Raw genomic sequence first — 15,977 nt, forward strand, 5'->3', positions numbered from 1 at the left:
ATATCTTGGACTGGTGAATCAAAAGTATAATACAAATTAATCATTCCAAAAGATAAACTTTAAGTGTGATTTTTTATGCACAAGAAGCAATTGTTCTTCAATTTGCACCACACAAAAATGGGGTCCTTCTTTTCATCCTTTTTTCTTTTCCTTTTACGATGTCATGTCAACCATTTAGTATTTGTCTTTTGACAAAAATATTATTTCTGAAAAACTTAATTTTGAAACATATATTTATAAAAAAGTCTAAACACTGTTAAACATTGCGGTAAATGATTTATATAATGTTGATTTATACATTGAAATACATTATATAAACTACTTTTTGCAGTGAGCTTAATTTAGTACCCTTTATGATTTAAGTAACTCGATAAATAAAACCTACATATTTAATGGATCATTTTAGTTATTTCTTATGTTTATTTTTTTTAATAATAATAACTTTTAATAAGGGCAACAATTTGATGAATAAGATATGAAGTGAAAATATCAAACAAATAAAATAAGTTGATATAGACAAGAAAAACAAGACAATCCAAATCAAAGTGAAAGATTAGATGATTCATTGATTCATTCATTACCACATTAATGTGGCTAAATCGAAATGGAACAGAACATTCAACATGGTCTATGACAAGTATATGAATCCAAGTAAAGTTTGCAATTACAATTACAAAGATGTCTGGTACGGAATGCTGGTTCGAGGCACCCAATCATCCCCATCCAAGAAGCTAGAGACAGTAAAATTGGCTGCATCAGTGGCATCAATAACATGAAACCCAGACCAATTAACTCGGTTTGCAGTGTTTGAACCAGGACCCATGTTATCATATTCTGCGTAGTACAATGTGCTGAGTGCGAAACTCCCATTCCATTCATGCCAACCAGCAGGAGCTATCAAACTATCCATGAAAGACCGTATATAAACAGTTCTTGAGTACTCCTTCCATGGCCTTCCAAGGTATGTTTCCACAGTTCCAACCTTTGGAGCCAAATCCTGTGCAGCTTTTATGGTGGCATTTTGTATGGAAATGCCTGTGTTTTGGTTTGGATCAGTTCGACCTTGTGCAGTGATGGCATTGAATTGTCCACTCAATGGAAGGCGAGGATACATGTTGCAGTTTTGCAAAACAACAGCTGCATTTCCAAATATGAAGTCAACTGTGCCATATATGTCACATTCTCGATAAAACTGTCTCAGAGAATGAGTGTATAAAGTGTCTTGGTACCCTTCGAAACTACAGCTATAGAAGGTGGACATATCTGCTCCATTTCTTACTGCAACTGCTTGGTGCTTGCTTGGCCCAGCAGTGTTGCGGAATGTTATGTTCACAGCTACGAATCCTTGTCCTACCACAGCTGAAAAAAGTCACCAACAAGTTAATTAACATGTTAGAGGGTGATTTCGATGAAATGTTAACATGTTTATTTAGGATGTTATTATGCTTACCAAATGTGGCTGAGTTGAATGTTGTAGAGCCATCCACAACGTTGTGATCGCCAGTTATAATTGTCCGATTGATTCCATTTCCAATTAACATCAAGAACTTCTTGTTTTTGGCTATGGATACATACTCTTGATATATACCCTCACTGATAACAATAATGAAGTAGCCATCGGTAACAGCTGTGTTATTTGGTGCTGCAGCTATGGCATCGTTTATGGTGGTAAAGTTTCCAGTTCCATCTTTACTAACCACCACAATGTCACTCACCAAAACGCTTTCACTGTCATCCGATGTTTGTAGTAGTTTTCTCCCCTGACCTTTCGCAGAATCATAAATGGCGCGAACTTTGTTCGACATACCATCATTCTGGATGGCTCCATGGGGTTGCCATATTCTGTTCTCAGGAACCCAAGCCTTGGTGAACAAATAAAGTGAGACACTGTTAAGCTTCATATCATCCAAGAGTTGGGAAAAAAGACCATTCTTCACTCTTGGATCTGAAGCCGAGGTTTGAAGACCGTCTAAACAAGTTTGCTGATTTGTCAAAACAGCACTAAGCAATGTGTGAACATCGTCTGTTTGAGAGGTGGGAAGAACATCCTTAGCTTTATCAACAGTGTCAAGTGTCGTCGATAAGTATTCAAAGTTTAGTTCAGAAAGTATTTGGCAATCTTCAAGAGCGAGGATTGTGGGTTGGGAGAGAGAGGAGGGATTTTGAAGATATGAGTACATCGTGTTCAAGAACTTACGAGACTGGGACAGGGATTTTCGAACAGAAATTTGGCAATACTCATATATGCTGCCATTTTGATTAGCAAGAACAAATTTGCAGTAAGAAGGGTCCAAGGTCGAGTGGCATAGGGTTTCTGGTGGAACAACTGCATGGCTATTATCAGCTATGGAAATCGAGGTGAAGAAGGATAGCAGAAGGGAAACGAAGAGTGTGAGAGCGTAAAAGCTGTTAAAAGCCATAGCCATTGGTGTATTTGGATGGAAGAATAACAAATAAGAGTTGTTTGTAGCTTGAAGATGTGATGAATGCACAGATAGTTGGGTTCTTATATAGGGCTGGGTGACGAATTTGTGTGATTAAAATTATGAGGGTTAATGTGGTGATGAATGCATGGCATAAAGGAAGTCAACTTTAAGGAATTTTCGTTACCTACTTTGTGTTGATGTGGCGACCATTAACATAGTCAACAGCTCTAAATCAAACTGTATGTATATCAGAAATGTTTTGATTAAGAATTTAGGACGAACATTCATTAGGTTTGAAGCATCATGCATGTATGCAAACATTCATAAGAATGTTATGTGTATTTCTTTAAATTGGTAGGAAGATTTGTTTGGTAACGGACTTATCACATAAGGAATTGGATATGATTTTAAGGTTGTGAATGGTGGGGTTGGTTCCCAGCAATCACAAGACACGGGAACGCAAAACATAAGAATAACTAAACTAAAGTGGATTGTTTGATGAATATCAGACAACATTGTGTTGCGCCGAAATATCCCACGGAAAGTCAATGTTTTTGGTGATCTCGTAGAATGTTGCAAATAGAATAATATTTGAGAGATTCTCAGGAATGTATGTGGTCAGATAATTTCCGCATGCGACAGAGCCATGTATGCTTAATATATAACGTGATAATCAACATCTCTTTGTATTATCGTTTTTTTTTTTTTTGTTTATTTTCTGACCTGTGTCCACCAAACCAACCCCTGGACCTAATTATTTTGCTTTTGGGAGATGATATAAGGAAAAGTAAATAAATGAATGTGAAAAGATACAGAGGAAAATATATATATATATATATATATATATATATATATATATATATATATATATATATATATGCGAAGATGCAAATAGTTACTTATCCTGCAAATCTGTTCCCTGAAATAATCTATAATCACCTAAAAGCAAACACAAACCCCATTGGCATGTCCATGTGTTTAAACAGTAAATAAGCGCCGTAAACATAGTGTTAGTAACTCGTGTGAATTTATCGACAACGATATCATCGATCAAAAATCGATTAAACCCCGTCACATATACATAAAAAAAAGTTAAAGATTTTAAATTTATGAACAATATGTTCTACATATAAGCTTTTGATTAAGAGTCAATAACATCCACATTAAATTAATACTGAGTTTAGAATATTTAAAATAATTTAGCTAATTCATATGCTAATTTTATTTTTAATATCTATTTGAGTTTAGCGTTGATTTAACTTATCTAACATAATAATCTAAAACCATTGTTTATTATGAGATTTACTTAAATGTTTGTCTCATAGGCCAAAAGAAAGTAAACTAAGAATATATTTAATAAGGATGTATTTAGACAATTCCAATCAATATATAGATTTTTTTTTAAATAACTAAAAAAAATGTAAGTATAAAGTTACGTCCAAAATAGTTGGTATAAAACTGTTAGGTAGGTCAACAATTTATTGGATCCACACTCATCTAATTAAGAAAAATAAAATAGATATTTTATTTTATTAGTTTGTGACCCATTATTGTAATTTAAATATGCAATTCTTACATCAAGTTTGCTATGAAAGAAAAATGAGTGAGAAACAAAGAGACAAAAGTTATGAGTACACTCTGATGAGAAAAGAAAGAAGTCATCAGAGAGAATGAAGAAGAAGAAAAGATCAACCAGTTTATCATATGCAAGTCTATGGAGAGAAGCTACATTTAAGAAAAGGTTTTATTCCTCCCTCTTCTTATATATTGGGGTTCACCCTATTATTTATTTAGAGTATCCATTGGGTTTGTTATTCACCTTATTGCTCAAGAAAATAGTTCTCTATTGATCTTTAGATTCTCTAAGAAAAATTGTGGTGTACCTATTAATTATTATTAGTGGAAGTTCTTATTAGACAAAGTTGTGTGCTACTGAGATTTTTTCATATTATAAATTTTAGTGTTTGTTGGTTTTTCCCTTCCTTATTTTATGCATTTTATTATTTTACATATTATCTTTTTAGAGAACATTTGATCTTGATTTTGCTTTCGATTTTTTTTTTTTGAGATTTTCCCAACAAAAATCAACCCAAAATATCTACTCTGAACTTATTAATATTTCACAGTCCTTCAAATATATATCTTTCAGATTATGGAATTTTCTTCACAAAAATCAATAATCACTTAAGATATCAACTTTTCTTTTTAAGTGATTAAGATATCATTCATATTGTCACTCTAAGCAGCGTCATAATACTTATCTAAGAATGGTGAAACAAGGTTCAAAGACGCTTAATCAAAATATACGTTCTTAAAACTGACAGTACATTTCTCTAACATCAAAATTTATAATTTTTTTTTTATCAGCATCAAAATTTATAAAATAATACAGAATTATCGTGGTTCCCAATAGTTTCTACATACAATACTTAGTTAAGTATTATTAATAATTTTTTTTACTCTCTATTTTAAAAATATTCAATTTAAGCTTTTTATTTTATTTTTACTCTATTAGTGATATTGAAAACATTGTATATTTTTTGGGACATTTTTAAGCCTTACTAGATCAGCAAATTAAAAGTTAAATAAGTACTTAGTTGAAAATTCTTTTTACTGCGTGTTAACCTGATATAAATAGTAAAATTTTGAAATTATGAAAACAAAAAATTACACTTATTAAAATACACTTCTTTGTTAAAATTGGTTAAGGAATGAATTTTCAAGTCTAATTCAATTTTATAACCTACAAAATTAATTTAAAAATAAGACTTGCACTTATTTATATATATATATATATATATTTTAAATTGACTTTATCATTAATGAAAGTAAAACTTATAACACAAGTATATACTTTTTAAATAATAGTTAAATAAATCATTAATAACAATATACATCTAATGAAACTACAATGAAATTCACAAAAATCAACTTAACATCTAATTACAACTATTAAAGTGATTTTTTCAAGACAATAATTAATATATATCCGTCACTAAAAATATGTTTATTAATTTTCGTAAATAACAAGGAATCAATCACAACCTTACATTGGAGTACATTTTAGTTATTTATAAATACAACAGAGAAACAATTTTGCATCGGATTACAAAAACTGTTAAGCAACTTTGCTCTTATTACACGTAACTAGCTCGCAACTTGAATGTTTGATTATATCAATCCACTACTGTATGGAACGCCAGTTTGAGGAAGCCAACTATCCCCGCCCAAGAAGTTAGACACAGTAAAGTTAGCCGCATCAGTAGCATTGATAACATGATAACCAGACCACGTTACACGGTTTTGGGTGCTTGAACCAGGTCCTGTGTTATTGTACTCTGCATAGTATAAGGTGGTTAGGGCAAAATCCCCACTCCATAGATGCCACCCAGCAGGATTTATCAAACTATCCATGAAACTCTGCATATAAACTGTTCTTGAGTACTCTTTCCATGGCCTCCCAAGATATGTTTGCACGCTACCAACTGCGGGAGCCAAATCAGCAGCAGCTTTTATAGTTGCGTTCTGAATAGAAGTGCCTGTGTTTTGATTTGGGTCTGTTCTGCCTTGTGCAGTGATGGCGTTGAATTGACCACTCAAGGGAAGCCGTGGATACATGTTACATGTTTGGAAAACAACCGCAGCATTTCCGAATATGAAGTCAACGGTACCGTAGATGTCACATTCACGGTAAAACTGTCTAAGGGAATGCGTGTACAAGGTGTCTTGATACCCCTCGAAGCTGCAGCTGTAAAAAGTTGACAAATCAGCTCCGTTTCTCACTGCAACCGCTTGGTTCTTGCTTGGCCCAGCAGTGTTTCGGAATGTCATGTTAACAGCTACAAACCCTTGTGCTACCACAGCTACAAGTCGCACCAAATTTCATGTTAAATATTTTTCTTTTCAAAAATTCAATACAAAAGTTAAAACGACAACGCTAGGAAGACATACCAAATGTTGCTGAGTTGAATGTTGTGAAGTTATCGACAACGTTGTGATCACCGGTGATAATCGTTTGATTGATCCCATCTCCGATCATCATCAAGTACTTCTTGTTTTTGGGTATGGAGACATACTCCTGGTACACACCTGCAGTGACTAAAATTAAAAAGTAACCAGCAGAAGCAGCTGTGTTATTTGGCGCAGCTGCTATAGCATCGTTGATGGTAGTGAAGGTCCCGTTTCCGTCCTGACTAACAACCACAATATCGCTGACCAGTACACTCTCGCTGCTATCTTGAAGCAGTTTTCTGCCGTGACCTCTAGCAGAATCATAGATGGCACGTACACGGTTAGACATCCTCAATGGTAAACGACCGTTGTGGAACTCCAAGTGTCTCCCATTGGGTTGCCACGATGTTGAGATTTTCTTCTCAGGCACCCAACCCTTGATGAACAGGTCAAGGGAAACACTGTGAAGCTTCGTGTCATCAGAGAGTGATGAGAGAAGTTCACTCTTCACTCTTTCATCGGAAGCTGTGCTCTGTAAGCTTTCTAAACACGTTTCTTGGTTTGTCAAAGTGGCACTAAGCATGGTTTGCTGGTCTTCAGCTTCAGTGGTGGGAAGATCATCGCTAGCTTTATCGACATTGTCGAGTGCGTTTGATAAGTATTCGAAGTTTTGTTCAGCGAGGAATTGACAGTCTTCAAGGGCGCGAGTTGTGGGAAGAGACAAAGAGGATCTGTCTTGGAGGAATGAGTTTACTAGGTTTAAGAATTTGCGGGACTGGGACAAGGACTTTCGGACAGAAATTCGACCATAGTCAAAGATTGTGCCGTTTTGATTAGCAAGCAGGGTTTTGCAGTAGGAAGGATGTACGGTGGATTTGCACAAAGTTTCTGGGGGAACAACATCACGTTTATTATTAGAAGCTATGGAAATCGGTGACAAGGAGGATAACACAAGAGAAACACAGAGCGTAAGAAAGGACAGGTTCTTAAAAGCCATTGGGTTATTGAAAGAAGGAAACTTGAGGAGCTTGCAGCTATAAGAATGTATGGGAATGAAATTTACGTTGTTGGGAGCCATTATATATAGGCCAAGACGAAGACCAACTTGATATTATAAAATTGTTGGTCGTAAATCGGAATCTGAAATTAGAATGATGGCTACCATGAACTCAATGAACTGCTACCAACTCGCGATAATGAAAATATTTTCCAAGTCGTTGAGTAGAAATTCATTGAACTAGCTATAATCGTGCATGTATGCAATAAATGGTGGTTTTATTCGTATACATATCCTAAAATTAAAAAAATTAAAAATAAAAGAACTTGTGTTCGACAAATAAAAGAACTTAAAAATAATAGTAATATTATACGAAATTAAAATTAAAAATTTATTGATATAATATTCCTTTTAAATACTAAAATCAAATTAAGCTACAGTGAGAGTTTTGGTCGCTTGCTTATCTGATAGCATCGAATATTATTTTATTTTGTCAACTTTGAGGTTGGTTCCGAGCAGTCATATGACACGTAAACACGAAAAACAAGTCACGTACAAACATCGCTTATTTGACCAAGATATGAGATCATTGTATCGTCTCGTGGACAGTGTATATGACAAAAATAAATACCGAAGGTTGGATGTTAATTAGCAACGACAAAGTAATAACAATAAAATTTTGTGATAAATAATAATAATAATAATATTATTATTTAATTTTAGTTCAAAATTATTATTGTTTTCAAAATTAAGAGCTAATTAACATTTTCTTAAATTATATCTTTACAAAAAATTTAAGAAAATAACATTATCATTAAAATATTTATTTTTTTCAATATTACTATTAACGATGTATTCAATTCATAATAATCTTCAGAGGACCGCTAACGTATGTATAGCTCGTGATCAACGTCTGATATTAGTAATTAGTATTTTAGACATTAATCTGACTTTTTAATAATCGATAATTTACACTCTCAAAAGATTAGCTCTATGATTTTTTTTATTATGCATAGGATGTTGATCATTAGTTTCTATTTGTTATATTATGTCAACCCCAACCTTTAGGTTTTGTCTCGAGGTGCAACGTTGAAGACCCTAATATTAGGTTTATGTATTATTCACAGTTTTGTACCAAAAGTATACAAAATATTCAAAGTTGTGTCGTAGAAAAGGCTTATGTATTATTTTATATGATTATTCTAAATAAATTGAGATTAGTGTCTCGTTTTATATCTCTTATTTAAATCAAAATACGATATATGATTAAAAAATATTACACGTTAGTTTTTTTAAGTGTTATATTAACGTTAAATAAATTTTAAATATTTTGTGATATATCAATTAAGTGAAATTATAATAGTAGTAATAATAATAGTTTATAATGAGAATTTAAAGTAATTTTTAATTAAGGATGTAAAGACTTATATTGGTTAATATAAAAACAAGTTAATTTAATCTGACTTATTTTTTTATGAGTAAGAATTTTGGTAGTTTGGTTCAACTTACTTATATATAATGATGAACGAGTTAAGTAGGTTGAGTCATTTAAAAACACTTTATTATGTTAGACTTATTTTATTTTATATATTTAGTAAAAGATAATTAAATTGAATTAACTTGTATATAAAGTAAAAACAATATGTTTGTCTATCTGGTACTAAACATTAATCACAATAGAAAGTGATGTTATAAAAATAAATAAGTAAAAATGAAAGGTTAATTTAATAATTAGGTAAAGAAATATGTAGAACTTGTGCTGGAATATCTACAAACAGAAAACCAAACACACCCATAATAATTCATCAAATATCACATAAATAAATTTATATTACATTAAACAAAAAATTCAAAAATCATTGTTATGACATGGAAAAAGATTTGGAAAACTAAAATCTGAGTTACCCATTGTTTACTCTACAACCAACTTGCAAGATTGCTTGCATTCACAACTTGGACCAAATTCTTGCAAGTTTTGACGGATTTAAGCCTTTCAGCCATGGAAAACCCTAAATAAAGATATTTTACATTCTAATTACCCCCTTTCCTTTTTTCCGAGTATCTTCCATCAACAGCTAAATCTAATTCTTTCAAGACATTAAAATTGTGGATTTGTATAACTAAGTTCAAATAAAAATAAAGTTAAACAATTTCATTTTAAACTATTGATGTAATTATATAGTTGAGCACATGAATTAATTACAATTGGGATAGAGTTCCTTCATCCAAATTTTACTTAAGATAACTCAAAACAATATAGAAATTGTTGCAGGTCGCACAATTGTCCGCGGAAGTCAGATGGATCAAGTCACAATACAAGTGAGATTCGTGGTAGAACAATTGCAGAGGAGGAGATTATTACAAATGATATCAATTATCCCATGGTAGAGGCCAAGTAGGCTGAGTCACAATTGAATTGTGACGCTTGGGTTGTTACATTATTCGGTAAAAAGAGTTGTACCCTTACTAATAGTTATAGCTTTTCGTCAAGTAGTAAGCGCTTATTGTTGCAGGTGGCATCAATTGTCTCGTGACAGAGGCCAAGTGAGTCAGGTCATAATTGAATCGTGACACTTGAGCTGTTACACTCTTAAGTAAAAATAGTTGTATTCTGACTAATGAGTATAGTTTTTTGTCTAATGGTAAGCATTTGATCCTAACAATTGGTACGAGAGTTAAGGTCACAAGTTTGATTTTTGATGACAATTGTTAAGGGGGAGATTGAGTTTGAAAACATTGATTTGTTAGAATAATGTGAGATGGTGGAATTGGAAAATGTAGTGAGATGTTCTTCTTGATGATCATGTAAAAAACATATCTAAAGCTTAAAATGCGTTATAGTTATGTTACACTATTACTCCTAGCTTAAATCTTTATTTGAAAGGAATAAAGCTTTTAAAATTGCGTATTCCTCTCAAAACACTCTACACGTGCAGCTGTCATTTCAGACTTAATTTGCCATTGCAAATTAGAGAAAGTCCATGCTGCATTGTTCCTTCCATTGAAAAAGAACTTTTGCTTTTATTGCAGACTAAGATCTAATTAAATTTCATAAATCTAACATTTCCATAAGGTCCACCATTTTGGAAATGCAAGTTGCTAAATTTAAAGCCTATATCATGGGGTATCATATGATTCTCCACAAGTCCGGTTTCTGAATCATGACATGGAAGTCCTAAGAATTGAAATGAATTGTCTTATCACATAAATATTAATTAAGAATATTTGCAATTCTTTTCGATAATTGAATTTTTTTTTTAAACATTGAATAATCTTAAAATTTCAATCGGGTGAGGCCATACATCCAAATTTACTTCAAATTTCTTGGGATCGGTGACTTTTATTTGCTCAGGGGTGAGCTATTAATTGCTTAACCACATTTACACTATTTATTGATTTTAATATTTGTTATATGACTCTCATCTACCAACAGAAAAATCTCTCATATTTTCCTGCTAACTTAATTACTGTAGTTCGGATTAAATAAACTTATTAAGTGTGAGTGTGGCAAAAAGAAAGAAAGAAATTTCAAATCTAGAAGAGGAGATAAAGACACGGATGTTTATATGTGAATCCTATCCAAGTGATGAACGACTCAAGCTTAAAAGCGTATCTGGGGAAGTATTAGTTGCTGAACAATATAAGAGTTGAACTTATTACAACTTTTGCATTGTTTAAGACACAAATTCTAGCTTGACCCTTTATTTTCGTGTTAATGGCTTAAAAAATAAACTTGACTTTGTGTGAAGATCTGATCTGGCTCAAGTACCCAACAACTTGAGATTAAACATCTCTTCACTTCACAAGTTGGAACAAAAGCTCCTTTTGTAAATATAGTATTACAGCGAAGGCGTTGAAGAGAATCAAAGTTTACCTTAAAATCAAAATAAGAAAAAATGAGGTTACAGCGCAGGGTTCACTGATCTACCTGTCAACTCAATTTACATAATCTTCATGTGCACGTATATTATTATTCATGCATTAACTAACTTTCGTGAACACTGCCAAGATAAACTGGGTTTTTAGTGTTAATATAATTAATTTTCAACTTCTTCTTTTATTAATTAGTGTTTTAGTTTGCACCTGGGACAATGACGCGTTTGTTCCTTATGCTGTGCTTTGACCGTCTAATAAGGACAAAAATGTTAAGAATCTTAGTCGTAAGTTAATTAGATCTGAACAAATGACTACGAAATAGAATTGTCAAAAGCCCTAGTTGTTTCATACCCTACCTGGCATGGACTTTAAGGGCTTCTAATAATAAATTTCCAATAAACTTAACTTAACAAAAGGATTTGGCCGAATAATATACAAATATCCAGCCTGTAACACGCTCAAAATTTTCTAAGCCGGTGTTTTCTTAAAACATTAATGTCAAATAGATGCGAAATATAAATCATGGTACTAAATAGATGAGAACACTCAGTTTATAATGCAGAGGGTAGCCCAAAAATCTGACTCTCAAAACACATTATATATAATTTTGACTCACTCGTTTAAGAAATTAATTGTTATGTGATATGTTAAGTTTTTAGGCACTTCGGTTTTCAATGTTTTTTGTCAGCCAAAAAAAGCATATAGTTTGGACCGGGATACAAAGAATAGCCCAACTCATATAAATATCCTTACATTAAACTCTCAAACAATGTATTCAATGGATGCAAAGTGTGTGGTTCCTTACCTTGTCCTTCGTAGAGGGACAAGACAAGTTAGCACAGCATAAACAAATCTCTGAATATAGAAGAACTTCAGAGGAAGATCCAAGATCTCACAATAATTGTAGCATCATAAATTAGATCATGGGCACCCGAATTTTTAATGTGGAAAACTTAATAGGAGGTAAACACTTACAGTTTTGACTGTTGAGACAAAAACACAAGCATAATCAAATAATCTGAAGTGAAATTTCGAAATTTAATTTCGCCAATCATATTTGTATTGTTAAAGATGATTACTTCATAAAGAAAGCATGAAACACGTAGTATAAAAAAAGCACCTGAAAATCCATTTCCCTTTTCATTTCAATTTTTTTTTTATTCGACAATGATCTCCTAGTTTCACAGTGTATTATACTTGATATTGTGCACATCAGAGTATACACTACCAATAAATGCATAAAAAATATTTAATATCTAATTTCTTACATTTAAAAATTTTGGTTTAATACTGGATTTATTATAAATAATAAGTGTATATATTGTCTTAGCTTTTTTCACGTAAGATCATTGGAACATTCTTTTATAATGTTTTCGTCACAATACGAATTTCTTCTCTCACTCATCTCGCACGATTCATATGCTGAGGATGTGTTTACCAACTATTATGACAAAAAGCTACACTAATTATTTCTTCAACTAGTTAATATTGTAATAAAGATACGATAATTCTTCGGCTTATTTATGAAAAGGGTGCAGATTTGATTTGATATTACGAAAATGGGCAATTCTTAAATGTATTATACAGAAGTAGAATAAGTTGCGGAGGCTAGACCTTTGAAAAAAAGTTAAAAAAAAATTATAAAATCACGAATAAAAAAGACTTCTCTAGAGTATAGATTTACTGTCTTTAAAGACTTATATGCGGTGTATTAGACAAGTTCTCAAAAAATTTTTGAATCTCAGAACTAGTAAAATAATTCTTAAAAAATAATAAATAAATAAATTTAAGATGAAAGAAAAAATATAAAAAAGAAAAAAAGATACAACGAATGAGAATGAATGAGAGAATGGAGATGTATGTTTAAGAAAGGAATATAATGCTCTATTTATACAAGGTGAATGAAAGTATAAATGAACCAAAATTCGTGAGCAATCCGATGTTAAAAAACGGCATCCGAAAAAGAGGAAAAAATATCACTCAAATTGTGGGAGCTTTTGTAATATACACGTTATATATATAACATTTTACTCATACCACTGAATTCAAATAACGATAAAACTAAAAATGCGTTTATAAAGTCGTTTAATATAGTATGTCTTCTGGTTTAAAAATCGCTAACCCTCCCTCACACGACTTATCCTATTTTATAACATTTTAAAAAATTATCCATTTTCGTAATAGCGAATAAATCTGCGTCATTTTCGAAATTAAGCCTAATTTGTATCTAGCGTACAATAAATTCAAACTCCTTGTAACATGTTAAACGTCACAATGATAATAAAAAAATTATAATGTGTTCTAAATTCAACAAGTATAATTTGATACAATTCATAACTCTAATAATTAATAATTATTTAGGGAAATATGATAAAAATAATTTAGAAAACATTAGTATTCAAATTTTAAGTTCTGACAATAGAATATAAAAACAGTTTTCAATTTATTCAAGAAAAATATTAGTTAAAATTTTAAAAATACTCAAATTTATTTTATATATATATATATAATTTTTTTTAATTGAAAATTTAATCTATTTTCTTCGTTGGCAAGACACGCTAATTTGTTTTCTTAAGATTTTGTTTGAATTAAGGTGAAAATGAAAAAAAAAAAGGAAGAATGAAAAAAAAAAGGAAGAAAGAAAGAAAAAAGGTAGAAAATGAGATTTTTATAGTTTTTTGCGTAATTTACTCTTATGAAAAAAAATACTATATTTATGTTTTTGTGATGATTATAATTTTGATTTTATATTATTTTTTCATTTTTTTCTCTCTTTATCTTTTCATTCATTAATTCTTTTATGACGTTTGATAGAAGAAGAATCATATTTATTTTCTGATATTTTTTATCTTCTTTGAAAATTAAAATACAAAATATAGATTAAAAAAAGCCTAATGTGAAGATTTTTTTTATATAAATAAAATAACCAATACTGAAAATTTACTCTCCAAAATGAAGGGAATGAAGGAAACTTATTTTAAATTAAGTGTTATATATTTTACAAAATATATTTATAAATTATTTTAAATTTATTAAAAACTATGAAATCTGAAAATAAATAAATACTTAAATAAAAAAGATGATAGACTATAATTTTTAATAAATTTATTTAATGATAAATAAATTTTAATTTTAATTTTTCTAATAATTAATAATTCAAAATAATGCCTAAATATAAGTATTTTAAGAAATTGAAAGGTTATATTATATACATTATTACAAGCTTAATTTTAAGATTAATTCATCATTATTAAGTCGAAACGGATATTATTAAATTTATCCCCCCTATTAAATCACATTTAAAAAGTTTCTTGTTACAGTTAGCTGAGGATAATTGTGCTGTCGTTGTGCCATGCAAGGTTGGTAATTAGTTGTACCAAAACGGTTGAAACATAAACATAAGTTAGGAAGCACGTTTTGTGTGTGGTTGTAGCAAATGTAGCTCTCGTCTATTTATGATTAAATTAATTTAAATCTCTGGTCAAAAGGATAATTCTTAAACTTTTTATAAATCAATAACTAAAATTCAATTTTTGTTTAAAGATGATATAAATGTCAAGATTAATTTACGAAGATAAGAAAGAAAAAACAGACAAACAAGTTTAAAGGCAAAAATTTAATGTTTCAAAGCATCCAAACAAATTAATATAAAAGAATAGCTATGTTATTTAAATATCATTATAACTTTGATTCATAATATAAGTAGATTGTTTGTTACGTTCATTTTAATAATGGATGCATAAACATTCGAACACTTTCAAATAGATTGAAAATCTTGTAAGTTTATTAACCCACTATAAACAAATTCTCATAGAGTATATTGTATTAATTGAAAAACATTGTAAAAGCATTGAATTAAAATCCTACAAAAACACATATATGTTATTATAAAAGAAAATTAATATGTATCTTATATATTGTAACTTTGTGTGGACGACGAAATTGGAAATTGAAATAATTGAAAAATTTTGTTAGAGTGAGCAATATGCTTTTTAATTATTAAAAATATTAATTTTAAACAATTAATATCTTTGTTTTGATTGTTTAAAACTATGTGTGGTGTTTAATCTTTAGTTTTGATTAGTAAGTTTGTTTACTTTTAATTAGTAGTTAATTTAGTTTAATTAGTAGTTATGACAAGTGTAGTCCTTTTTGTTCTAATAATTTTTTTATTGCAGAACCCCCTCCTCCTTTTAGTTCTAAAATTTTCATGTTTTACCCTATTAATTTTAAAATAAAATTCCATATTGGAAATTCATGTTATACACATGTCATGCAGCCATTTTTACTCTACCGTTGACGTTTTCAATTTCATCACTTACTACAAGTTGGATTTAAAAAAAAAAAAAAACTAAACTGTTTAATTTGACGAAATAAGAATTACAGATCAAATTAAATTTTTCAAAAAATTAAAAAAAAAAGTAGAATTAAGCTTATATAGTATGTAAAACTTGAGAACCATGTGTCTCCTCTTATCTTTTTATACTCCATTTTTATATCTTAAAGGTTGGATTTATTGACCTAAATTTAAAACTATATAAATCAAATCACCTAAAAGAAAAATAAAAGAACTTCACATGGGCGAAAGCAAAAGGGATATGTGACACAAATAGCATTGCCACGACAAGAGTGATACAAAAAAAGAAAGCACTCTCAGAAAAGAAGACAGTGAGAGCGAAAAGCCTATTCATGTGTTTTAAAACCTTTTCTCTATCAATTATTATACT

The 15,977-nt window shown here is 30.5% G+C and overlaps 2 protein-coding genes across 2 annotated transcripts; both read right to left on the minus strand.

The window, feature by feature from the left end:
* Positions 1–542: 542 nt before the first annotated feature.
* On the minus strand, positions 543–2,462 carry LOC114191047 (pectinesterase-like). Its single transcript, XM_028080202.2, has 2 exons — positions 1,451–2,462; positions 543–1,359 (listed from the first exon to the last, which is right to left on the minus strand). The coding sequence occupies exons 1-2, from the start codon at positions 2,424–2,426 to the stop codon at positions 671–673; spliced, it is 1,665 nt and encodes a 554-aa protein (XP_027936003.1). The 5' UTR covers positions 2,427–2,462; the 3' UTR covers positions 543–670.
* A 2,945-nt stretch (positions 2,463–5,407) lies between these two features.
* Positions 5,408–7,441, minus strand: LOC114177914 (putative pectinesterase/pectinesterase inhibitor 20). The gene is made up of 2 exons (XM_028063517.2): positions 6,378–7,441; positions 5,408–6,289 (listed from the first exon to the last, which is right to left on the minus strand). The coding sequence occupies exons 1-2, from the start codon at positions 7,372–7,374 to the stop codon at positions 5,598–5,600; spliced, it is 1,689 nt and encodes a 562-aa protein (XP_027919318.1). The 5' UTR covers positions 7,375–7,441; the 3' UTR covers positions 5,408–5,597.
* Positions 7,442–15,977: the final 8,536 nt, after the last annotated feature.

This window comes from Vigna unguiculata, chromosome 1, assembly GCF_037176805.1.
Source record: "Vigna unguiculata cultivar grain cowpea cultivar isolate G323 ecotype 2 chromosome 1, ASM3717680v1, whole genome shotgun sequence".
NCBI lineage: Eukaryota > Viridiplantae > Streptophyta > Magnoliopsida > Fabales > Fabaceae > Vigna > Vigna unguiculata.